At 33.6% G+C, this 24877-nt stretch overlaps 3 protein-coding genes across 4 annotated transcripts; 2 read left to right on the top strand and 1 right to left on the bottom strand.

Moving 5' to 3' along the window:
• Positions 1-63: 63 nt before the first annotated feature.
• Positions 64-5974, bottom strand: LOC112790938 (uncharacterized). Of its 2 annotated transcripts, none has more exons than XM_025833568.3 (9): positions 5667-5974; positions 5363-5443; positions 5144-5251; positions 4447-4581; positions 3476-3571; positions 3070-3189; positions 2599-2662; positions 2293-2472; positions 64-2158 (listed from the first exon to the last, which is right to left on the bottom strand). In XM_025833568.3, exons 2-9 carry the CDS (start codon positions 5441-5443, stop codon positions 336-338), a joined length of 2607 nt encoding a protein of 868 aa, XP_025689353.1. In that variant the 5' UTR covers positions 5667-5974; the 3' UTR covers positions 64-335. The 2 variants fall into 2 exon arrangements, with proteins under 2 accessions (XP_025689353.1, XP_072089378.1); XM_072233277.1 differs by having other exon boundaries at positions 5363-5492; positions 5667-5796.
• Positions 5975-17499: 11525 nt separating this feature from the next.
• Positions 17500-19191, top strand: LOC112790937 (small ribosomal subunit protein uS17). Its single transcript, XM_025833567.3, has 6 exons — positions 17500-17676; positions 17777-17817; positions 17923-18023; positions 18480-18624; positions 18717-18806; positions 18893-19191. The coding sequence occupies exons 1-6, from the start codon at positions 17665-17667 to the stop codon at positions 18984-18986; spliced, it is 483 nt and encodes a 160-aa protein (XP_025689352.1). The 5' UTR covers positions 17500-17664; the 3' UTR covers positions 18987-19191.
• A 4088-nt stretch (positions 19192-23279) lies between these two features.
• LOC140183547 (uncharacterized) lies at positions 23280-24115 on the top strand. The gene is made up of 2 exons (XM_072231996.1): positions 23280-23324; positions 23585-24115. Exons 1-2 carry the CDS (start codon positions 23280-23282, stop codon positions 24113-24115), a joined length of 576 nt encoding a protein of 191 aa, XP_072088097.1.
• Positions 24116-24877: the final 762 nt, after the last annotated feature.

Here is a 24877-nt window from a genome sequence, read left to right as displayed (position 1 = left end):
ACACTCTAAACAAGCAGAGTGAGATCTTAGGATGGAGGCAATAAGCTTAAGGATTTGACAGCATTTGGTAGGAGAAGTAAACAATACTACACAATACAACATAGATACAATAGTTAGATGGCTTAGCGAAGGATGACAAGATCGGAACCTGCCTGCTTTACCTACCTACCTGCCTAGACATTTTCCAGAAACAATGCAGAGCACCAACCAAACTAGGTCTTATGTTCATAATGTATTCACAAATGTCACCATCAAAACTAAGAAAATATGGTGACAATCTATAAAGTACAATCAGTAGCAACATTTCTGGGGCATGTATCAAATCTTTTACTAGTTTACCTTGGAAAATGATTGTGGAACTGAGAATATTGATTTTGCGGATCAACTTCAGGATAACCTCGCTGGCTCGCCTTGTCTAAGGGTGGAATTGGATTGCTACGTGATGATTGTTGCCCCGGCATGGAATTCACTCCTATGTCATGGTAAAATGAGAAATTGCTCTGAGAAAAGCTGGAAGATCCAAAGTCAGGAAACAATGAGCCACCATCGATCTGGTTATGGAAATTTGGAGGTTGCTGTAAATTATTGTCCGCTGATGTCGCACCTGTAAGAGTCTTAAATGCAAATTCAAGGCATGGATCAGACCAAGAATTTGCAAAGGAGGCACAGAACTGTGACTTAGAGTTATCATGGTTTACAGTTCCAGTTTCAACCAGAGGTGGCCCCATTATAATGGATTCACCCTTATGAACCTGTACACCTTCCTTCAATGGATCTTGGTGTATCACTGTATGATGCATGAGTGGCATTACGTTTCCAACTTGACTATGTAAAGATTCTCCAGCTAAATTCCTTGTGTAGCCTTCATCACCATAATGTTCACTAGTTGTAAATTTAGGAGCAATCTCTAGTTGCCTTGGGAATGGTTCTGAGGGGTTAACCATATTAAGCTCTTTCTTGCTCTGGGGTTGGTTCGAGTTATCATGAGCTTCTTCACTGGTTATCATCACTCCATGCAATTCCGTATTTGGTAGGTAATTAAGATCGGGAGTTATAACAGGCAAAATGTCAGTTGCAGGATGAAATAGCACATCATCAGTAAGAGTCTTGAATGCAAATTCTAGGCATGGATCTGACCAAGAGTCCCCCCCGAATGGCACTGGAAGCTGTGGCTCTGATCTCTCATCACTGGTATTTTCAGCTTCAATAACTTTCTGCAATTGTTCCTTGGGAACAGTTGGGGCATCGCATGACTTCTCACTTTGGTTTGATGATTCTCTTAGTACTTCTGTTTTCAAACTATGAGATGCATGACATGTAAGCTTGGTTTCTTCCTCAAGGTTAAGATGGTCAGATGCCCCATCAATTGAAATTTGAGTAGCAGTTGCAGGTGGTGGTTCTTTTCTTGATTTTCTAGTGGCATATTCAAGAGCTCTTCCGGAAGGCTGTACCTCAGGTTCAAGGCCAGCAAGTCGCTTTGATACTCGCATAGGCACTTTAAGCTCTTTCTTCTTTTTGGATTTATTTGAACGTACCTGTGGGTATCCATCCTCGCTTCTTCCAGTAACACTGTCAACCGATTTCTTTTGAATATCAGTTTGAAGAACTGTAGCAATTCCAGTAGTATTAGGTCCATTCTCAACTAGTAACATACTCTGCAGATTATTAGTTGCATTTCCTAAGCTTGGGTCAGACGAAGAGTAGTTGAATGCCGATGACACTTGGGGTTCTGATTTCTCATCATACATTTCTTTACCTCTCGGTTTCTCCAGTTGATCACCTGTAATAGGTGGGGTTTTATAAGATTTCCGTTTTTTATTTGCTGACTCTCTTTTTAGCGGTGCAGAATCTGCAAGCTCTGCAGCTGACACACCCTCACTTTGTTGCAAGTCTGCACTGATCTCAACTTTTGACCTTTTGCGACCATGTTTGGGGGTCTTTTCACAGGACATGGAATTATTCATCTTCATGTCATCATCAAATCCACCAAGTTGCTTCAAAACCTGGGAAGGACTGTGCAGCTCTCTCATATTATGGAGTTGTGGTGAAGATTGGCGATGCACATTGAACTCCCCCTCTTTGGATCTGCTAGGGTTACTGTGATTCTTTTTATTACCATTCTCCATCCTATTCCCAACATGCTCCTCTTGCATATCATCTGCAGAAATTCAGTCCAACTTCAGCAAGGAGCAAATTTTACGATTCTTTGGAGAATTCATTTTTTTTTTTAATCTTTCTTTTTCTTTTTAGAAAAATGCGTCAAAAAATATAAAAGAAGCAATGCTGAGCTACCTGGATCAGATATTTTCTCAATTTCAGAAAGGTCTTCAGCCCTATCCTCTAGTGAATGCATCTTTACAACAGAAATAGGAGCAACCATCATCATTCCAGATTGGATGTTCACATCTTGTCCTTTTCTTGAGCTGTTGTCATCTATCAGTTCTAAGCTGCTTTTATCAAATGTTGCTCCACCTGAAGTTAGAAATGTATACAAGTGGGTTTCATATGTGAATGACATAATTCTCCACCCTATTAGCATTATGAATTTGTTGAGCAATTGATCAAGAAATCCAAATATATGCATGCATGACTTCTTACCAGCAGAAAGCTGTTGTTCAGGTGCAGACTCATTCAGTTTGTGTCTTTTACCAGCAGGTGATGGCTAGATCCAATGAAAGCAGAGAAATAACTAAGAATTATTTTCAACTTGATTTCTCACATGCAAAAGTCAAACAATAAAATAACTGATTGGAAGACCAACGTTATATAGCATGCTTAGATTTTAGACAATTAACGGCAAAGGAAATATTTGGAACATACATATGCAAAAGGGAAACACTTCATGAAAGAAAACATCATTGTTATCTAACACTAGAGACGTAAATTTGTCACTAAAATGTCAATATGGTTGAACTCTTGCAATATGTCACATGTCTGACATGATTGAAGAACCCTTATATTCTTTTTAATCTTTTAGCAGTTCAGAGTTGGCACCAATAGAAAACGGGAATCCTAATAACAGAAATAATAGTAAGGTGGTAATCATAGTGATTAGCCAAAAAGCCTTACAGTTAACTTGTCTCCATCCTGGATTCTTTTTCTAGAAGGCCTAATATACCCAGATGCAAGATAACGCTGTACATCCCTCTTGGAACGGAAAGCATGGCCACTTACTGGATCTTTATATACCTGTTGGAAGTATAAATATAATGTATTCATAATTTATATAAGCAACACAATTTTGGAATATTATCCAATCATAATTTACATAATACATGGGACTTTTTGCAGCCCACCTCTTCAAATGGGAAAGGAGATAGTTTTTTAAGGGGAAGAAAAACGTTGATTTGAAGCAAAAAAAAAGAATGTGGTTGTACGAATATCCTAGCTTGTATATACTTAAATAAGATGTCTTTAGGGCAGAGAGGGACAATGAATCTTGAATCTCTACCAATCATTGAATGAAATGTCATACCGGATCTTTCCTGATGCCGTTGTGGTTTTTTCTAATTGTTACTTCTTTTATCCACCCAGGTGGTAGATCCTCTGCAATGGATTTCTCAATCGCAACCTAAAAACAAAGCAAAACTATGAAATTATATTTTTTAAAAGGAATTTTCCAGATACAAGTACACATCTTATTTCTTCTAACAGTAATCACTGGATTAAATTGAGGTCATTCAGTAATCAATATCAAGAAACTTACTGTGCCTTTTGTCTAAGACACGTGCACCAAACGGCACCAACGGCAGATACCCCAAGTGAAGAAGAGTAACGAAATCACACAAAATGTGATGCAATTTTAGAGGCAAATACCAACCAGGGGCTAATTGTCTTACAGTTCATAATATATAACACATAATCTTAAGGCCTAAAGCTGATGCAGCCATTTCCAGTAACAGAATAGCTTTTCATTATGTGTTCTACATTCTTCCATGATTTAAATTTCCTTGATTATGGTTGTATGTTCATGTTATTTATCATGTCCTGGCACAAAGCCCAAGTAAAGAAGAATCACAAAACACTAAAACTTATGCAACTTTAGGGGCTAATTCGTAGCATGAAACATATAATTGTAATTTGTAAGGCTTCAAGTGGATGTGACCATTCTCATTATCCGACTAGTTCTTTCACTATGGGTTCTGCATTCTTTCATGGTTTCTTAATGTATAACTTTGTCTTTATTTTGGTTGTACTTTTATTATTTACAATGCCATAGTCCTTTGTACAGAGTTAGACACACACAAGAAGAAGAAGAAAAAGAGATTCTGTTAAGTGTACTTGACACTGGCTCCATTGTTTCATGAATAGTTCTTAATTATGAAAATTATAACTCGTGCGTCTCACAGCAACATAATGAATGATTTTAAGAAAGAAAATATGATAAATTGATGGTAGAATAATAGAATTCACCCGGAACCAAACTAAGGATATAGGGATACTAACGATGCTTGGGGACCCTGTGGCAGGGGATTTCGCTTTCTTCTTCTTCGGAATGCATGTACTGTCCTTAGGTTCCAGATATCGTAATACCGCAGGTTTGGAGTAGAATGTGTATCCATTTAATGGTTCAATGTAACACTGCAACAAGAAAACAGTTTAATAGTGAGCAATAAGATGCACTGCTGATGTTGACAGGTACATAACACATTCATTCAGAGACTTCATTAGCAATTTCAAAGAATAATTAATAGATGGGAACAGAATAAGTACAATATGAAGGATAATACTGCATTATAGAATTAATCTATCTAAGCATTAATTGTTAGTCCAACAAGGCAACAACAAAACAACAGAAAATAAATTACCACCATTTGCAAATTATTAGGATATTAATGTCAAAAGATGTCTCTAAATCCAGCACAGCAATTTAGGATGACTATTTGAAGGCAACACTTCAGAATAATCAGATTTCAGAAATTATTCTACTATTATGAAACTTAGTCACGTTTCAAGGCCAGAAACCTAAGTCCTGTCTCCTGTGTAAATAAGAGTTAGTGGCAATGTTTACCTTCTCAAGACGGTCCAGAAAACAAGTATAAAGAAAAAAAAAAATAAAGAAGACGGTCTAGAAGTTGCTAAAGTTTCAGAAGATCTCTGAAAAGAATATCCAAACAAGTAATTTTGGAGAATATATCTACACCTTATATCCAGATCCCGTAAGCGAACCAGTTTTGCGAGTTCTGATATCCACAGTCCACCCATCAGGTAACCACTCAGGGCGATCAATAGCTTTGTCTACAATCTGAAGCTGTCATGCATCAAGCAAGGGAAAAGTGATAAAAGGATAAAAGCTTAGCTGATTGGGGGAATATATTACTTAAAGAAACAATCCAAATTCAAATTCAAAATATATACTAACTTGTTGTTCAGGTGTGCATTCTGCGTTGGTGCTTATCTGGGTATTTGTTTGTTCAGGCGTTTCGGAATCAGGTTCGGCCATCTTCAGAAGGCAAGTTGGATCACCAAAGATTAATTGATATACAACTATTCTACCATCCCAACAAATTAATTCAAGATAACACCAACAGTCAAAGGTAAAAGTCGCCTATATGAATTTTTTTCTTCTTCAGTTAAGAAAAAGTGTTGATGAAAACTGAAAAACATTGAAGCAAGTGATAATTAAAATTGAAAAGACAAGCGGTGAGGGTTAGCGGTGAACTTACGGTGCCGTAGTTTAGGGAATTAGGAATTGGAGGATCTGCAACTGCATGTGAACCTGTTTGTGCGTCTGAAACCAAAAGAGCTTTCAGTTCAAAGGATGTGTCTTCAATCTCTTAGTTGAGTATTGATGCCAAATGCCACTAGTACAATTACAATAATATATCTATCAATTTTAATTTTAATTTTAATTTTAATTTAATATTTAATATAATTTTAGTCCAGCCCACGTGTTCCTCTCAATCAAAGATTGAGGTGCAACTTCCTTCGCACCTCTTTTCTACTTTCCGCTTTCAACCATCTTAATTGATTCAATTAAATTAATAAAAACTCGTGTAGTTGAGTTTCAAAGTCTAGGAGTGAGCTGGTCAACGGTGCGTTTTAGTCACAGTTAATTGTTCCCGAAAAAGGAGATTCTTTTGGATAATTTGCATCAATTACAGCTGAATGTGTTAATTTTATGAATTAATATTCGTTCTTGTTACGTTAAATTAAAGAATTACTCTACTTGCAATATTTTTCCCCTTTTTCATATTTCAGTTAATAAGTTCTGCATATGTTGAAGACTTGAAGTTTTTTCACTTTTTATTGTCCAAAATCGTTGTTGTGTGTAATAAAAATGTAAACTTGTTTTCATCAAATTAATTTGTTTCATTTAACTGTTTCACCGCCAATAAGTTCTCAGTGTGGGCCTTCCACGGTCCTTATTGGGTGTGATGAAATTTTGTTTTTGTTTTCGTAATTCTGGACCCTCATTGCAGTCTTCCGCTTGAGAATTGGTTTAGGGGTGGCAAAAATAGTTCTTCTTCGCAACGACGTAGTCTTCCTCTTGTTAGGGTAAGAAATTTTAAAAAAAAAAATCAAAATACGGGTATCTTTGAAGATATTGCTTCAAATGGGATTCAAAAATATAATTTTTTTTCTGCAGAAATAGAAATAGGAGAGGAAATTCTTTCAAGATAACTGCGAGAATCCGAACCGAATAATACGAATTTATTTAATTATCGTTAATATTTTAGGTATTACTATAAGTATTTTAATAATCTCATGTATTATATATATTTTTTGTATCAAGACTTATTTTAATTTTTTATATTATGTTGTGTTATATTATTCTTTTGGATTTAGAGGTTGAATTTTAATTAATTTAATATTTTAAAATTAAAAAAGATATATTTATATATTGTTTTAATGTATTATATGTTTTTTCTATTTTTAAAAAGTTTTTTGTTACAAATTTTTACAAGAATATGAAGAGATGAAATCACACTTTTAGACCAAAAATATAAAATAAAAAAATGATATTAACCCATTCATTAATGACCATTGACCAAAGATAAGATTAGGTAAACTCCTTTTTTTCTTATTTTAGTTAAAAAAAAAAACATTTTTTTCTTAGAAAGTTTTAACGGGCACACAAGCCCAACTAAGAGCCACAAAGTCACAAACAATGCATCCTGCAATGCCCACTGTTTTTTTAATACTATTCATTTTGTGTAGATTGTGGGCCCAACTTTTCCAATATTTTGGTCCAAATCAGTCAAGTAAAAAATGCTTTGCCCAAAAACTGAAATGTCGAATAGCATCCTTTACAAACATAAGAAGGTGCACCTCCCCTGCTTAAATGAATTTTGACTCGGTGATGAATTATTCTTAGACTAGAAGTTAATGTAAAAAAAAATTACTTGTGTTTTTTTTTTAAATAATTAAAATAGAATATAATTATCATGTATTATTATTTTTTTCATCTTGAAATTGTTTTAGCGAACATTTCATCTAATTTATAAGAAATAAAATTAAAATGAAAAACTTACAAAGTTTAATAAATTAAAAGAAAAATGTATTTTATAGATTTTTTAATAAATAATTTAATTATTTTATTACCGAAATATATAATTTGTAGTGTATTTATCAATTTGTATCGCATAATTTTTTATACTACAAATCATGTGATGCAAATTAATAAATATACTATAAATTATATGTTTTGGTAAATAAAATAATTAAATTATTTATTTAAAAAATCCTATTTTATAAGAACAAGTAAATTAACTAAAACCTAAAATAAAAAATAATTACTTTTGTCCACCGTTTAAAATTACTTATTTATTGCATTTTGAATATGGTGGTTAACTTAGCGATATAAAGTTTAAGATTCACTTTGTTGAGAACAATGATTTATATAATTGTTTTATTACTTTATATATTTGTGGCCTTTTCAGTTCATAGATCTCTGATTGTAATATATTTCTCATAAATTATGATTTTCATTTTTAGTTATTCTTGAATTTTTTATTAACGTTTATGGTGGTTAATTTAGTGATGAAAACTCAAGGATTCACCATTTAAAAAGAAGGGTTTGTATCATATTTTTATTACTTTTTATATAATTTAGAATATGACTATAAATAATTAGTCTTTTTATTTATTAGGATATATAATTTAATATACTAAGAAGATTGGCTCAAAAATATTTATTATTACATAATTATAAAATTTTAATTTTAATTCTTTGATTTGAAAAGTTATAGATGATTTTTGTTAATTTATAGTATTTTTATTATAGTAATAATTTTGTAGATAAATTATTTGTGTGGTCAATATGTTTTAATTAATTTTTTAACTAAATCACTGAATCAAATTTTCATAATGTAAATATTATTCACTCAATATTGTTTAGATAAATTATTTGCTTAATCAATATTATTTAACTTATTTTTTAATAAGTCATCAAATCCAGTTATCAGGTGCACTTAACATTTATATATTTTTTTACAAATATTATATACTATTGTTTACGGTTTATTAACTTAATATATAAGTATATAATGTTAACTTTTTACTATTAGAATATATAATTAATAATTAAATATATTAAAAATTATTATTTATGGTGGTTAGTTTAATGATATAAATTTTAGGGTTCACCAATCGAAAATAAAACTTTGTATTATTATTTTATTATTTTATATATTTGTGATTTTTTAACTTATACGATTTCTGAAGGTAATATATTTCTCATAAGTTACGACTTTAACTTTTAGTTACTAATAAATCTTTTATTAGTGTTTATAGTGATTAGCTTAATAATAAAAACTAAAGGGTTCACTATTTGAAAATAAGGGTTTGTATTTTTTATTTTTTTCTATATAATTTAGGACATATAACTATAAATAATTAGTCTTTTTATTTATTTGGATATATGATTTAATATGCTAAGAAGCATTGCTAAAAAAATATTTATTATTACATAATTGTACAATTCCAATTTTAATTCTTACGTTTGAAAAGTTATACATGAGTTTTATTAATTTGTAATATTTTATTATATTAATAATTTTGTAGATAAATTATTTGTGTTTAATATCATTTAATTATTTTTTTAACTAAATCACTAAATCTAATTTTTATAGTGTAAATATTATTCATTCAATATTTTTTAGGAACAAATTTGCTTCATCAATATTATTTAACTAAATCGCCTAATTCAATTTTTATAGTGCACTTAATATTTATATTTTTTTTACAAAAATTATATAGATTAGTGTTTACTGTTTATTAACTTAATATATAAGTATATAATGTTAATTTTTTACTATTATAATATATAAATAATAATTAAATATACTAAAATGTAAGTCTTATCACTGTTTATGGTGATTAGTTTAGCGATATAAACTTTAGGATACACCAATTGAGAATAAGAATTTGTATAATTATTTTATTACTTTATATATTTGTGATTTTTTTTAGCTTACACTATCTCTGATCATAATATATTTCTCATAAGTTACAACTTTAATTTTTAGTTATTCCTGAATTATTAATTAGCGTTTACGGTGGTTATGTGATGAAAACTTAAAATTTCACCATTTAAAAACAAGGATTTGTATAATTTTTTATTACTTTCTACATAATTTAGGATATAATTATAAATAATTAGTCTTTTTATTTATTAGGATATACAATTTTATATACTAAGAAGCATATTCAAAAATATTTATTATTTCATAATTTTACAATATCAATTTTAATTTTTTGGTTTGAAAACTTATATGGCACTATGTAATCGAACAGTCTATTTTATAAAAAATGTTGGAAAAAAATAATATCAAATCAAAAGATCTGTTTTGTTTGTGTAATTTTTTATTTTGAATTTTATAGATCGGATAGTTCGATTTTTTGTCATTAAAAATCGGAGGGTTCAATTTTTGTTTCTCCCAAAAATTGAAGGGAAGGGTCTGATTTTTACACTTTAAATTAAACAGTGTCACATTTGATATCAATACCTTCATAACCCAATAGCCCATGTCATGAAAAACACCATTCTCATCCCAATATAAAAAAGAGTCATGTTATACATTCAAATTATTTAGACAAACAAGTCTAACCAAGTCATTTACATTCATGGCGGGGCTTTACGTTATCGTCATCTTCTTCTTCTTCGTGTGTTTTCTTATCATCGTCATTCTTTTGTTATTGCTGTTGTTGCTACATTTTTCTTTTTTTTTTCTTCTTCTTCTGTAACAGCCTAGACCACCCGCTAGTATGATATTGTCCGCTTTGGCACACAAGGCCTCACAGTTTTGCCTTTGACGATAGGGATGCTAGCCGAAACCCCCCACACTCACTCGTCAAAACGCGTCATGCTAGGGAGAGGTATCCACACCCTTATAAAGCATGCTTCGTTCCCCTCCCCAACCGATGTGGGACCTTACAATCCACCCCCTAAGGGAGCCCAACGCCCTCGCTGGCACATCGATCCGGGTTCTGGCTCTGATATCATCTGTAACAGTCCAGACCATCCGCTAGTATGATATTGTCCGTTTTGGCACACAAGGCCTCACGGTTTTGCCTTTGACAATAGGGATGCTAGCCAAAGCCCTCCCACACTCACTTATCAAAACGCGTCATGTTAGGGAGAGGTATCCACACCCTTATAAGGCATGCTTCGTTCCCCTCCCCAACTGATGTGGGACCTTACATCATCTCCCTGGTGATTTTGCTTGATTATTTTTTTCTCTTTTCTTGGTTTTACTCCTCCCAAGAGAGTAAAACAAGAAGAATTATAACAAAATAAAACAAGAACAAGAAGATGAAGAAGAAAAAAATAAAAAAGAAGAAAAAGAAGTAGTAGAAGGTGAGGAGGAAGAGTTTTGAATTGTGCAGAACAACGAGACCAAATGCACCTTAATTCACTCAAAAAATGAACCGAAATTATATAATGATTGTGACACATAAACTCAATTTGAAACATAAAGGTCAGAAGTGCACCTTATTTACATCTAGAATGAACCGAAAATTAAATCCAGAATGAACAAAAAATTAAATCCAGAATGTACCAAAATTATTTAATGATTACAATATGAAGGTTGTAATAAGCTTAGAGAAGGGGGGGTTGAATCTATGCCTATCTTTTGAGTTACTGTAATGACCTTTTAAAGTAAACTTTCAAATTTGATTCTGTTTAAACTCAGTAGCGAAAATTTATGAGACAATTTATTTTTGTCTCATGAATATCAGAAAATAGAATAGAGCAGAGAAGAGAGAAGCTAACACAATCATGTATCCTGGTTCAGTTGCATTATGCAATGCAACCTACATCTAGTCTCCACCACAACAGTGATAGAATTTCCACTATAGTTAAAGTATTACATACACTAATTCCACAGGATTGACACAATCCTCTCACATTCAAGTTCTAACCTAACTTGGCATTGGGTATGCTAATATCTAACTCTTCACTCTTAGTGCTCACCTAAATAAGAAAGGGGTACCTCACAGGTATTAGATACAAGACACAACACCAACCTAAAAAAATTTGAAATAACTCTAGACTTTTCACTCAATTGTATCACTCAGCCTCCTTCCACTCATTGGTTTTTACTTGAGCTTTCTCAATATGCCTTTTCACTCAAGAAATTACAGAAAGATAAACATTGGAAAGTAAAATACAATATGTAAAACATGAAGGAGATTGACTCTTCAACAGCTTCTTTGCTATGTGATAAACCATATTTGCATGTCTCTAATTCAGTTCTTCATTTTTTGCGAAATGCTTCTTTGAAAATAAGAACTATCCAAGTAGAGAAACTTCCGTAGAGAACTTCTTCACAGAACAAAAGCTTAATAACACTGGTTTACTCTCCTTGCCTTCTGAATGAACAGAAATCTTCTTTTATCTCCTTGCATGTTGCTGGGTTCTGCTTCCTAGGTCAACTTCTTGAGTTTTGTGCTTCACCAACCCATTCTCTCACTTTTTCCCATTAATCATTAGAAAAGAAACTTTGGTTCTACCCTTCTCTTGTTGACCGAAAACCATAGGAAAGCAAAAAACATGTATCCTTAATGGTAAACCCAGATTTTGGCTATTGAGGAGCTACTTGGTCCCCAAGACTTACTTGTGACCGTAGATGCATAGCAGAGTGGAGCAGAAACTAACTTTCCCTTGTATCCCATATTTCGGACTTGCAGAGAGTTGGGAAGAAGAGAAGAAAGTATTATGCATGTAATAGGAAATAAAAATCACCTTTAGCTTCTGACTTCTTCTTGATACAGATTAATGTCGGTGATTAGACTTCATCCTTTGACTTAACCTTCTCTTTCTTGCTTCTTTGGTGAATAGCTTAAGGAAGAAGCTCTCTCTCTCTCACTTCTGTGATTTTTGACTAAAAGGGAATAGATGAACGTTGCTTTTGGGTGAAAGCAATTTGGAGAGGTTTGAATGAGAGAGGCAATCGGGCTTGGATCGGATTTTTTCATTCAGCCCGTTGCTTTCTATGCTTTGTTTCTTTTGGGCTTCGCTTGCATTTTAGCCCACCAGATTTGTTTCTTATTTTCATCCTCTTGGGCTACTGCAATAATAAGTTTTGACCTGCAACATTTTATAAATAATTAGCAACGTATAATTATTAACAATCAACACTAATTATTTACTTTGCCCAATAAAATAATGTTTGTCATCATCAATTATATTAGTTAATTTCTTAACTCAACAATCTCCCCCTTGATGACAAACATAATTTAAACAATGATAAAAAAATGAATTTGAGTAAAGTTCAAGAACTCCCTTTGATTTTTATTATTTGCTTTTATGTTGCTCCCTCTTTCTTTTTCAAGAGTAGCTCCCCCTGAATTTATGCTCTTCTTTTCTCTCCTGTTTGCATTTACTTATTTGGAACCAAATAAATGCTAAATACTTAGCCAAAGATGTAGCAAACAGTGACAGGTTTAAGTATTTTTACAATCTCAGCAAACAGAGCATTAAGACATTAGGAACAGGGACAAAACGGCAACATCTCATAGAAGCAAGTTTCAAAATTCATGCCAAAAAAATTCACAGCAGAAGAAAACCATTGTGGCATCATCAATAAAAAAGCACAGTAATTCAGTAGTAGCAGTTAAATTAAAAAATTACAACATTCACTTAATTCACTGCATGCACTGCTCATGCCATATATACTCTCCGTTTTGTCATCAAGGGCGGACAACAAGCAAGATCAATAAAAATAGCACCTTAAACCCTGCAAGAAAGTGTCAGAGCACAGTCCAAAATATCAAATAAATTAAACTGAAATGTAGCAGTAGTTATGGTTATACAGTTATGCAGAAATAACAAACATAAGTCCCAAAGTATCAAAAGAGACAGTTTTATGAGACAAAAACAGGAGCAGTCAGCAGCAGCTTGATGAGACAATCCTAAGCATCAGAACCATTTTTCTCCGAGTCAATTTCTTCATCAGCATCAGTGGCAGGGTCTTCATCCTTTTGTAGGTTGTCAATGAATGTCATGAATACAGCTACTCTATCTCTTGACTTCCGGAGGAAATTCTCATGCTTGCTTGCTAGCCTCCTTTGTTCCTTGCTCATGAAAATCATGTGATTTGATTGTGAGACAAATTTCTGGACTACATCTTTGACAACATTCAGCAGAGCAGATTTTTATCCAGTGAAGATGGAAGTACCCTCGGTGGAAGGAGGAGGAGATTCCTTAGGTATAAAGTCATCATCTTCATAATCCAAGACCACTCTCCCTGAACGAGTAAGCCATTTTTGCTGTTTCACTGAACCACCCCTTTTTAGATATGAATTCTTGTTTTCATATTTCTCATTGGACAAGTCAACACCAAAGAGCTCAAAAACACAAGTTAGAAACATGCCATAAGGTAGAGCTTTGTCTTCCTCACTTCTAACAGAATCAAACATGTATCTAACCATCAAATAAGCAAAAGAAATCTCTATTTTTGTGATCAAGGCATACAAAACAAGTATGTCAGTGTAAGAAACCCTTTGATATGAATCGCTTTGAGGAAGTATGATGTGGTTGACAACTCGGTGCAACTGAGCACGTTCATATCCTAGGGCTTTGTGAGTGGGTGCGATACCATTAATTAAAGAAACATGTTCACAAATGTGAGACAAAGCATCATTGAAAAAAATACCAACTCATTCATCCCACTTAACAGAAGTATAGGCACAAGGCCCAACATTAGTATACTTCAATGCATTACTGATTGTTTCATTATTCAAGACAATGTCTCGGTCTTTAACATAGGAGTGAACAGTGCCTTCATGATATGTCAGATTTGCATAAAACTCTTGAACCAACAGAGGTTAAACATGCTTTTTGATGTTAAAGAGATGATTCCAATTCAAAAATTCCATATTTGCAACAAAAAGAAAACCTTTCTTTTTCAAAGTTGGTAAGTCAACAAGAAAAGAGGGACACAGAGTATGGTACTTAATAACTCCTTCAAAGAAATATAGTTCATGCAGATTTAAATCTATATGGATTATAGTTTGAGTGAGATGTTATGAAGTGAGATTTATGAGCAAAAGGATCAATGTCTGGTTCTCTAACATATTTGAGAGGAATATGAGTTTTACCTCTTTGAGAACGCAAGGGGACCGACCTATGTTTAGGCTGAGTTGGCTCAGGAGCTGGTTCTTCAGCAGCAGGGCGTTTGCCTTTGGAAGAGCTTGATTTTGAAAAACTAGGTTTTGAAGGAGGTGCCTTGGGTGGTGGCGTCGACTTGGCAGAGGCAGGATATCTTGGAGTATTCTTGGTCCACGCCATATGATCAGTTCATGGAGGAGAGGTATGAGGAGAATATGAGGGAGTGAAGGTTTGGTCCCTTGAACGATAGAAGGCCTAGGTTTTGCAGGAAGCTTGTGTATCTTTTCTCTAGGAGGCTTTTGTACAATAGTTTTCTTCCTCGTTTGAGTGGTTTCTGGTTGAGAAGAAAGAGAAGTGATAAAGGTAGCGGAGGAAATCGAAGAGTTTGAAGAGGAGTTATGGAGGGAAGAGAAGGAGTATTGGTAATCGTACCAAAAAAACTTTTCTAAAATCATGCAACTGTATCACCTTCTGATTTGACTTCGAAATGACTTGACATCATGAGAAAAGAAAGATTTGATTTTTATTTAAAATGAAAGAAAGTAAATCAATTTTGAAATATAAAGATTAAAATCTTTTTGGACCCAACCGAAAACAAAACAGAAACAACAAAAAATCAAACATGCCAACAAAAACCAAAAAAGATCTAACATTCATATTGGGCCCAGAGGTGGCTTGGATTAAGGAAATACGTTGGACCACCCATTCAGATTTTGAGGTTGGCCCAGATAAAACTGCACCAACAACGAGTCTAGAACACATAGCTTGAAGGGAATGCTCTTCACCTGCTCAGAATTGTCTCATACATGTTTATGAGACAAAACTCCAACAAACATATCAGCAACTTTCAAATAAAGAATCATGGCTTAAAATTCCTAGACTAGTCCTAAGCATACAGAATCTGTCCTCAACAAGTGGTTTTGTGAAAATATTTGCTAATTGTTCTTCCGATTTAACAAATTGAATGCTAATATCCCCTTTTTGAACATGTTCTCTTATTGAGTGAAATCTCACTTCAATATGTTTAGTCATAGAGTGCAAAACTGGATTTTTAAAAATATTAATAGCACTCATATTATTACATAACAAGGGAATATTTTCAACACTTAATTTGTAATCGGCAAGCTGTGTTTTTAACCATAAAAGCTGAGAACAGCAAGAAGAAGCAGCTATACACTCAGCCTCTGTAGTGGATAACGCTACTGTGGACTGCTTCTCACTTGACCAAACATTTAAGAACTTTTCAAGGAAGCAACATAAGCCTGATGTGCTCCTTCTATCAACTCTATCACCGGGAAAATCTGCATCACAATAACTAACTGTAGAAAAATCATTAATCTTAGGATACCAAAGACCAAAATTGGATGTGCCATGAATATATCTAATGGTGCTCTAAACTGCAGAAAGATGAGACTCTTTTGATTTAGATTGGAATCTTGAACACATTCCAACACTTTGCATGATATCAGGTCTAGAGGAAGTTAAGTACATAAGAGAGCCAATCATTCCTTTATACCTAGTCTCATCTACATCTTTCTCAGTTTCTCCCTTGTCTAATTTTGAATTAGGGTGCATGGGAGTTTCCATGGGTTTGACATTATCCATAGCAAATTTCTTAACTAGTTCCTTGGTATACTTCTCTTGATGAATGAAAATATCTTTTTTTTTTTAGTTTGTTTAATTTGCAGCCCAAGAAAAAAATTAAGTTCACTCATCATACTCATGTCAAATTCACTTGTCATGAGTTTTCCAAATTCAATACAAAGGGATTCATTTGTTGATCCAAAAATAATGTCATCAACATATATTTGGACTAGAATGAAAGAATCATTAGAATTTTTGATAAATAGAGTAGTGTCTGTGTGCCTCTTTGAAAATCATTTTTCAAAAGAAAAGAGCTAAGTCTCTCATACCAAACTCTAGGAGCTTGTCTTAGACTATAGAGAGCTTTTGATAATTTGAAAACATGGTTAGAAAGCTCTTTATTTTCAAAACCAGGTGGTTGCTCCACATATACTTATCTATCTATCACACCATTCAAAAATGCACATTTCACATCCATTTGATATAATTTAAAACCACAAAACGCAGCATAAGTTAAGGAAAGTCTTATGGCTTCTATTCGGGCAACAGGGGCAAAGGATTCATCAAAGTCTATCCCTTCTTCTTGGTCATATCCTTGTGCCACTAGCCTTGCTTTGTTTCTTGCAATGCTACCATCCTCTCCTAGCTTGTTTCGAAAGATCCACTTGGTGCCGGTCACTTTCTTTCCATTTGGCCTTGGAACCAACGTCCATTGATTCTTCTCAAATTCAAGAAGCTCATCTTCAATTGCCTTTACCCAGAAAGAGTCATTAAGGGCTTCTTTGATATTCTGAGACTCTATTTAAGAGAGAAAGACAATGTTTGTTCCTTCATTTATTTTTCTATGAATGTGATCATTTTTCTTTGAACAAAGATGGTTGGGTGATATATATATATATATGCACATCTTTTATATATAATTTTATATATTAAAAATAATTGAAAAAAAATTATAGAAAGAGAATATACAAAAAATCTTATATCATTATAATGATTGAGGATCTTAATTTAAATTTTTAATATTTAATTGAATAAATAAAAAAATAATTAAGAGATAAAGAAAATGAGATAAATTTTTAATTATTTTTTATATAATTATATTATTTTACAATAAACTTTCTTTCTCTCTCTTGTTTTTAAAATAATGTTTATCCAGTATATCTATTTTTTTTGTTATTTTTTATGATATAAGAAATAAATTTTATTTTTTTATCAATAATTTTTTATTTTTAATATAAAAAATAAAAAATATACCATCATTAATGGAGAGACGAAATAAAAATGCATAAAGTGGGTAATCATTAATCGGCCAAAAAAGAATGGACCTGTTCATAAATGGACTTAAGAAAGAAATAGTTGGGCTCAATGATTGAAGGAGAGCCCATTTGGGATAACAGGTCCTTTGTTTATAATAAAGCGATCGATCCTCTTGGCTCGAATTAGGGTTTTGCGTGCTCCGTGCTGTTCTTTGCTGCTGTTCGTTCTCTCTGCTGCTTGCACCACGCACCTTCCAGGATTCACCAATGGCGGAACAGGTTCCATCATCGATCCACTCTCTTTTCAACTCGATAATCGCATCAACTTATTATTCTTTTCGTTTCTGAAATCTCACACTTTCTACTACTTGTTCTGCAGACGGAGAAGGCTTTCTTGAAGCAACCCAAGGTTTTCCTCTGGTAATGCTCTTCCCTCTTTTTCCCTTTCAGTTTGTTCATGATCTGTTACTCCATGTGTTCATCTTCTTAGTGGCTAATGAGCATTTTGGAATCTGTGTGATGCAGCTCGAAGAAATCAGGGAAAGGGAAGAGGCCTGGAAAAGGAGGCAACAGGTTCTGGAAAAGCATTGGTTTAGGTTTTAAGACTCCCAGAGAGGCTATTCAAGGTTTCACCTTCCACCTTTTTTTATTTATTATTTATTATCTCTGTTCAACTATTGAGTTTTAATTATTCTTTATTTAGCTGTTAAATCCCTTGTTTATAATGTAATTGCTTCTTGTGAATCACTATTATTAGGCATCACATTGATACATAATAATAGATTGTCCTTTCAATGCTGTAGCATGGTCTTATTTATCTATGCTTGTCTGTGTAAACTATTCATGGTGAAAGTATAGATTATATTCGTTAAGATGGTATCTTCCTTTATGTTGGAAGTTACATAAAGTTTTAAGAGTGCCATTTCAATGCTCCTTATTTGTTGTCTGATCAAAGATGTAATTGATGTTGGAATTGTACATGGAATTTTCAGTTGTTTGTTGGAGTTACATGGACACTTTCACTCGTAGATGTGATTATCTTCTATGCCTCTGACAATAGTGGTTTGTCTGCTTGTTTCTAGGGACTTACATTGACAAGAAATGCCCATTCACTGGCACTGTGTCCATCCGAGGTCGCATTCTTGCAGGTACTTGCCACAGTGCCAAGATGACCAGGACTATCATCGTTCGTCGCAACTATCTTCATTTCATTAAGAAATACCAAAGGTGATCCTTCTTTTTCTACCTAGAGAAATGTTAGGTGACCCAATAAATAGTTTTCCAATTGCTTACTGGAATTTGTTTTGGTATCACCATAGGTACGAGAAGAGGCACTCAAATATCGCAGCACATATATCTCCATGCTTCCGTGTGAAGGAAGGAGATCATGTTATCATAGGGCAATGCAGGTTGGTATTCGATTCTTCAATCTTGTGATTCTTTGTGGCTTAGGAAAGTCTTTTCTGTCATTTATTTTATTGAATTCTTTTAACAGGCCATTGTCAAAGACAGTGAGGTTTAACGTGTTGAAAGTGATTCCTGCTGGATCGTCCTCTGGAGTTGCTAAGAAAGCCTTCACAGGAATGTGAAGACTTCTGCCAATCCCATTTCCCAGATTAGATTTAGGAACTCGCCTGTGTGATTTCCTAAATTCGTTTAGGAGGGATTTATATTTGTATGCTTTTGATTTGATTTTTTATTCCAGTCTCTTTTTTTTCCCACCCTAACAGCTGTGTTATCAGTTTTGACTTTTGATGTTTAAAATATACAATTAGTCCTTTAGTTTCTGGCAAACCTCAGTTATGATGTTTCTCGGGTAAATTTATGGTTTTTGCTATAATGTTCTAAGTAAGTTTTACAAGAAGCATTAAGATGAGAACAAGTAATTAAATATTAAAACAGAAACGTTCTAAATCCAAGTTATTTATCTAACCAGGTTTCTTTATTCTTGAATTTTTTATTCTCTTCCTTGGCTGCTTTTCTCAATTTTAATTCATTGTATTGATATTTTCAGTTTTCAATGTGTTATTGACTATCAATCAATACTTTGAATTGAACTTCAATATGATCTGCTCAGAATTTCAATTCATGTTGAATATTATTGTTCTGTTTTGAATGAATTAATTGTTTGGATCACGTATGAAATGAAATATGGTGTTAGCTGGTAGCTCGAAAGTCTTACCTGTGTCTAGTCGTGTGGTGATTTCCAAACACCTAATTAATATCACACCTTTTAGTTCGGTGGAAAAAAATTTAAATGAGATCTACGAGTCTCTCCCCATATTTTGTTCCCGGTTTTTATTCTCCCAAAAACAAAATCTCAATGTGGGTGTTGCTGGTGGTGTGTGGACAGTGGTTGTTTCTGTATGTTTTCCGTCTCTCTTATAATCCTCTGTTTAATGTTTCCAATTTATCGATGTCTCACTGTCACGTCTTCAGTCATGCGTCTTTTTCACGCTCCTCAGCCGCCTGATGTTTGGTTCTCTACTAGGAGTGGTAAAGTGGGCTAGCTCGCTTTGCCTAGGCCCGTTATATAAACAGGGCAGGCTTAATTAAGAATTAAGATAAGTTTAAAATGTCTATTAGAAGTGGTAAAGTGGGCCAATTCATTTCGCCTAGACCTCTTAATTAAGAATTAAGATAAGTTTAAAATGTCTATTAGAAATGGTAAAGTGGGCCAACTCATTTCGCCTAGACCCGTTATATAAACAGGGCGGGCCTAATTAAGAATTAAGATAAGTTTAAAATGTTATTTTGTCCTGTAACTTGTTTGATTTTAAAAAAAAAAAATTTATTAAAATAAATAAATAATAATTAAAAAATTAAATACAAATAAAAAATAGTCAAATTATAATATAATTTTTTTATTATCCTTTTTTTAATTTTAAACTTCAATAAAATTATTAAAAATAATATTTATCAATAAAATCATCTTTATTTTAAAAAATAAATCACATAATTTGAGCATATATATGAAATTGTAAAATAAAATAAATAAAGTTAATAACTAAAAGAAGAATAAAAACAAAAAATAAAAAGATTTTTAACAATTATATAATTATTAATTTTTATAGTAGTAATCACTCTTTTATTTAATAAAAAAAAGTTTTTGGCCCGGCGGACCAGTCCATCCCGCTCTTCCAAAACCCACAAATTTAGCAGTACAGGTTTGATGGATTTTTTTATTATTTAGTGGGTTTCAAATCCTAAACCGACCCGACCTTTTTAGTGAGTTCGGCGGGTCTGCCCGATGGATTCGACCCATTTTACCACTCCTATTCTCTACCCTTATTCTTGGTATGTTTAAGTTTTTTCACTTATTGTTGTTATGTCTTTATTGCTCTGCTTCAATAATTTGTTTTCTTTACTTTTTATATGGGATATTTTTTTGTTGCATCAGGCTATGTTATTTAGCCACTTTTATGTAGCTACTTTTATGTCGATTCAGCTATTGGTGTAGCCGAATTTATGGAGATTTTATCTGAATATATCAAAACTTTTTGAATACAGTGAATCATATCTGTGTTTGCACAAATCTCATTTATACAGTGAGGTATGCTTGTATGGTATTTCACGATTCATCCATTGTTTTTCTACATAAAATATGAAATATTTTAAATTTGTAAGTATTTGATATCTCGACTTTGAAAAATTTTGAATAACTTAGACATAACAGAATAACTTAGCCAAAATGAAATACATTATGCAAAAAGAGTGGAATAAAAAAAAGATGAAAAGAAATTTAAAAGCTAATCAAATTTTATTTCCTCGGATAAATAACACCTGGTTATCTAAACATAAAAAATTGGCTAAAGAAAAAAAGATGTATCATAGGAAAAAAATTATACTCCTATAACTTGAAATTAAAAAAAAAACATAGATTAAAGATTGTACAAATTTATCAGGATATAAAATAGCTTAATCCATATTTGAAAGAATAATACACTTATTTTCAAAAAAATTGTTTTTGTTAAAAAAGAATTTTCCCCACAATACTTTATGGTTAAACAGTAAGGAAAAAAAAGGTTAAGGAATGAAAATTTTCGTTGTGCTTGTTATTATTATTATTATCCATATATATATACAAGAGGATTTACATTGGAAGTAGATGTCATGATCCAGACATGCTAAAGAGATGGACAAAAACACTAGGTACTTCTACAATATAACCTCGGCACGGAGGAGGAACAATCGGATTGATGCCTTGAGGATCCATGGAAGATTAGTGAAGAATCAATCCCGGATTAGGTTGCTATAAAAGACTTCTATAAGGACTTGTACCATCAGAAAATCTCCCCTAATATAGGTTTTCGGGATGGGCTTGTGAGGCAGATAACTGAGGAAGAGGTAACAGGATAGGAGTTGATGCCAACTGCTAAAAAAAATAAGGAATGCAGTGTGGGATTGTGAGTCAACAAAAGCACCAGGGTGTGACGGGTATAATATGAACTTCATTAAGAAGTGTTGGGACGAAGTTGGGAAGGAATTCATTGAAGCAGTGATGGGGTTCTTCCGGTCAGCTAGGCTACCTAGGGATTTGAATGTTACTTGGGTGGCATTGGCACCAAAGGTTGTTGGAGCTACTGAAATAAAAGATCTTCGACCAATTAGTATGGTGGGTTGAGTGTATAAGGTCATATCTTAGGTGTTGGTTCGGAGGATGTGGCATGTGATGCCAGGCTTAGTAGGCGAGACTCGGAGTGCTTTTGTGCAAGGCAGAAAAATTCATGATGGAGCTTTGATAGCATGTGAAACTGTGCAGTGGGTTAAGTCAAGAAAAATGAGCTCAATGATAATTAAACTAGACTTTCAAAAAGCTTATGATAGGGTCAAATGGAGTTTTGTGGATATAGTTCTACAGAAGATGGGATTTGGCCAAAGGTGGCGGGGATGGATTAAGGAGTGTGTATGCTCTGCGTCTATGTCGGTGCTTATAAATGGGTCTCCATCTAAGCCTTTCAAAATGGAAAGGGGCCTATGACAAGGAGATCCTTTGTCTCCTTTTCTGTTTGTGCTGGTTGTTGATGTCCTTCATAGAATGATTGGGGAGGCGATGAGGAATGGGCGCATCTCTCCACTGTTGGTTGGACGGGATAACATTGAGTTGTCGCACTTATAGTTTGCGGATGATACTATACTGTTCTGTCCTCCAGAGGAAGAGACTGTCAGGAATTACAAGCGTCTACTGCGCTGCTTTGAGATGATGTCTGGGTTGCATATTAATTTTGAGAGGTCCAGTTTCATCCCAGTTAATTGTGAACAGGAATGGACGTGGCAGATGTGTCATTTGTTGGGATGCAAGGAAGCCTCTCTACCAGTCCGATACCTAAACATCTCTCTGGGAGCAAATCCGAGATTAGTTAAGACTTGGAAACCAGTGATTGATAAGGTGGAAGAAAAGTTGTGTTTGTGGAAGGCAAAGACCCTCAATAAAGCGGGTAAGCTAGTTCTCATTAAACCTGTTCTTAATAGCCTGCCTATATACTATCTCAGCTTGTACAAGATGCCCAAGGCAGTAGCGGAGAAGTTGATCTCGTTACAAAGACGGTTCTTGTGGAGTAATGAGGATGAGAAGGTTGGGATGCCACTAGTGAGATGGGAGGTAGTGATGGCTCCTAGAAAGGCGGGTGGATTAGGAATGGGAGATGCAGTGATCAGGAATACAGCTCTTCTATTTAAGTGGTGGTGGAGGTTTTCGAAAGAAGATTGCCCCTTGTGGAAGAGAGTTGTATGCTCTTGTCATAGTATGAATCCTTCTGAGATGACGTGTGGTCAGCCTGTCCCTACAAGAGGGGGTCCTTGGAAGGATATTTATCAGCTTTAAATTAGAGAGCCACAAATTAGAGAGAAAATTATCAGAAGCTTGTCTATGGATGTAGGGAATGACAGAACAATCCAGTTCTGAGAGGATGCCTGGTTGCCTAGTGGTATGTTGAAAGATAAGTTTCCAAGACTCTTCTCGGTCTCAAACCTTAAAGGATCTGTTATAGGGGACTGTGAATTTTGGGATGGGTTAGAATGGATATGGAGCTTCTAGTGGAGGAGAGAGTTATTGTAATGGGAGTTAGAACTTTTACACCAACTCCATGAAGTCTTGCAGTCTGTAAGGCTAACAACTGAGAGAGAGGACAAGGTGGTCTGAAAATTTGATAAAACTGGTATTTTTTCTACTAACTCCTTTGTGCAGGTGTTGCAGGAAGCAGTTCTTTCAGAGGAAATAACAAGCTATAGTTTCACTAGTGCTATTTGGAGGGGTTTTGTCCCGCCAAGGATCGAGTTATTTTCTTGGTTTGTATTGGTTGAAAGGGTGAATACTATGGAACGACTATGCAGATTAGGTGTCATTGACCAGCATGATAATATGTGTGTTTTATGCTGTAAGTCTGTAGAGTTTGCTTTTCATCTGTTTATTGCCTGTGAGCTCACGTGGCAGGTGTGGTGTGTTTGGCTTTACGCTTTTGGAAGGACATGGACTATGCCAGGTACACTAAAGCAACACTTTGAGAGCTGGACGAATGATTCACAGAGAAAGAATGAGAGGAAGAGATGGTTCATGGGATTCTTTGCTGTCCCTTGGACAATTTGGCTAGAAAGGAATGGTAGAGTCTTCAATAATCAAGCCTTAGGTATGGTGGAAATTATAAACAGGTCCTTTAAGCTATCAGAGGAGTGGTTTGGTGGTGAACCTTTTGGTTATTTATGGCAATGCCGAAGATGACTAGAGGGTCCTTTACTTTTTGAGTTGTTCGATGCCGGTGTGTACTTTGAGTTGTCTTTTACTACTAGACTTCTTGTTGCTCCACCCTTGATGTGTTGAGCACTTTTTACTTCAAAAAAAAAAATATATATATACAAGAGGATTAGCACCCTTACTCTAACGGACACACTCTAGCTAACAATCTATATACAATAGAATATCTCAGGAGTATTAAGTAGTACCTAACAACATAGCATGAAATAATATTTTATTACAAAGTAATTTGGTGTGTAAAGATGTGAAGTCATATCATGGCAACTTTTTAATTTTGAGACTTATCTCTTTTGGTATTGTTTGATAAAAAAAATTATTTATTAATATCAATTGTTATACATATTAATAGTGTAAATTGACTATTTAATTGAATATAAAAATAATAGACATTCACAAAAATTAATAGTCAAATAGAAAAAATACTTGTAAATGAAAGATTTGGTAAATTCACATAGTAATAATAAAGAAAGCATCTAACGGTATTTTTTTTGAATAATATAATTTTATCATTGGTGTAAATTTAACAGAATATTTAATTCAAAATACAAACAAATCAGCAGACAAATTATTTGTTTTAATGGATTTTAGTAAACAATATTTTATCACATAGAAAATATTTAGTTGAGTTTTATAAACAATATGTTATCACATGAAAAAATATTGATTGCAAAAGATTATTTTGTAGAATGAAAATTTTCTAAAGAAAAATAGTAGAGATAAAATGGTAAA

The sequence above is a fragment of the Arachis hypogaea genome, chromosome 3 (assembly GCF_003086295.3).
Source record: "Arachis hypogaea cultivar Tifrunner chromosome 3, arahy.Tifrunner.gnm2.J5K5, whole genome shotgun sequence".
NCBI lineage: Eukaryota > Viridiplantae > Streptophyta > Magnoliopsida > Fabales > Fabaceae > Arachis > Arachis hypogaea.
This window is presented reverse-complemented; position numbering and strand designations above follow the sequence as displayed.